This window comes from Aplysia californica, unplaced genomic scaffold (genome assembly GCF_000002075.1).
Source record: "Aplysia californica isolate F4 #8 unplaced genomic scaffold, AplCal3.0 scaffold01265, whole genome shotgun sequence".
Lineage (NCBI taxonomy): Eukaryota > Metazoa > Mollusca > Gastropoda > Aplysiida > Aplysiidae > Aplysia > Aplysia californica.
Genome location: NW_004798535.1, coordinates 6639 through 8436, shown reverse-complemented (window position 1 = coordinate 8436; position 1798 = coordinate 6639). Strand labels below are relative to the sequence as shown.

Below are 1798 nucleotides of genomic sequence, written 5' to 3'. Positions count from 1 at the left end.
CAGACAGACAGACAGACAGACAGACAGACAGACAGACAGACAGACAGACCTCCATCCTGGCTTGAGGCTTGGTCAACAAGGACACGCCCACGGCAATTATGACGGTGACCATGAAGACGATGATGGAGAAGTAGGTGAAGTGGACGCCGGACACCACTGACGGCCTCGTGTCCTCCTCACCACAGCCCGGGGACGGGTAGATGAAGTCCAGGACCAGACGGATGATGCCTGTCGCTTGACCACAAATCACGCCCCAGAACGCGCCCTGTGGAGGAGGGATAGTGGTTACGACGACGAGTCAAAATTCATATTAAAGTGTTGTAGTAAAGATGATGGTAATGGTGATGATGATGGGTTATCTAAGAGGCAAAGACCTTTTCGTTCTGAAATGTGAAAAGGTATGATTAACCCCCCTCCACCCCCCCACCCCCCCAATCAATACTATTAGGTTGTCTATGAGGCACAGACCTTTTCGTTGATCCTGGGCACGAAGATAGCCAAGAGAAAGATGGCGGAGATGGGTGGAGCGATGTAGCCAGTGACAGCCTGGATGTACATAAAGAGTTGTCCCTCCTGAGACTGTTTGATGAGAGGGATCCAGGCGATGCTTACACCGACCAAAACGATCACAAACAGCCTGGGGAGACAGAGGGGATTTGGTGTTCAATAAAAGAATATGGTGTTCAATAAAGGAATGTTGCAATCAATAAAGGAATGTGACATTCAACGAAGGAATGTTGTGATCAATAAAAACAAATGTGTCATTCAATAAAGGAATGTGGCATTAAATAAAGGAATGCGGCATTAAATAAAGCAATCTGACGTTCAACAAAGGAATGTGGTGCTCAATAAAGGAATGTTGCATGAAATAAAGGAATCTGGAATTCAGTAAAGGAATGTGGAGTTCAATAAAGGAATGTGGTGTACAGTAAAATAATGTGCCATTCAAGCCGCTACCTCAGAATTACAATGTTCTATCTGACATTGAGGTGTATCAGATTCTCCGCACACGACAAACCCAACTGAATAAAATGAAAATGTAAGAAAATACAATACTATGTCCACTTTAAACGACACAAGGCCATTGTGAAAGAGGTGCTTGAAGGAAGAACATGAGGCAGGAGAGCCAAGGGAGACAAAGAGTAACTTGGATGGACAACTTAAAAACATGGACTGGCGGGATACGGCATAATGGGCAACAGTAGCTCGCGGAGAAGTCCTGGGGAGTGACGGGGGCGTCACCGTTGAGAGAAGTTTCCGCCACCTCGGGGTCCGTGCGACTTTCTGTATTACTGTTGACCTCGTAGACAACTTCCGGTACGTCTCTCTTCCGGAACGTCCAGAACGTCAGGTTTTCCAACTGGAAAGTTCAACAGAGAGAAATCTAGTTTTAGTAAGAGTGTTACGGCACTTGCAACGCAATAAGGTCATGTAAGTGCCGAAGAATAGATGTGTTACAAGAGAGTAACATACAGAAAAAAGAGGGAGGCGAGATATAAAGGCGATAGATGTCTGATAGGAAAGAAGGTAGGAACAAATCACACCAGATCACCTGCCAATCACCCACTAAAGAGAAATCGCTCCAGCTGAACAACTGGGAGGGGTGGTGGTTATAATTCGTCGGTGACCGTCTCTAACAATATATCCACCAAATTAGGTCAACCCTTTTCATTTTTTTTATGTAATGAAATGTCTTTCTCATAATTTTCCATGACTTCTCAAGTCATTTGTGTGGAGAATTATTTTTACCTATTATAGGACAACCATTTGTAATCGCGGTTGTTGGCATCATAGTTTG

The 1798-nt window shown here is 44.7% G+C and overlaps 1 protein-coding gene across 1 annotated transcript in view; it reads right to left on the bottom strand.

Moving 5' to 3' along the window:
- The window catches only part of LOC101848632 (sodium/glucose cotransporter 4), a gene marked incomplete at its 5' end in the record, with an annotated part of 6377 nt that extends 5017 nt beyond the window's left edge, over positions 1-1360 (bottom strand). Inside the window, 3 exons of the mRNA XM_013090407.2 lie at positions 50-265; positions 469-637; positions 1161-1360. Of these exons, the coding sequence (XP_012945861.2) occupies positions 50-265; positions 469-637; positions 1161-1360 (585 nt within the window). The remainder of the gene's footprint in view (positions 1-49; positions 266-468; positions 638-1160) is intronic.
- Positions 1361-1798: the final 438 nt, after the last annotated feature.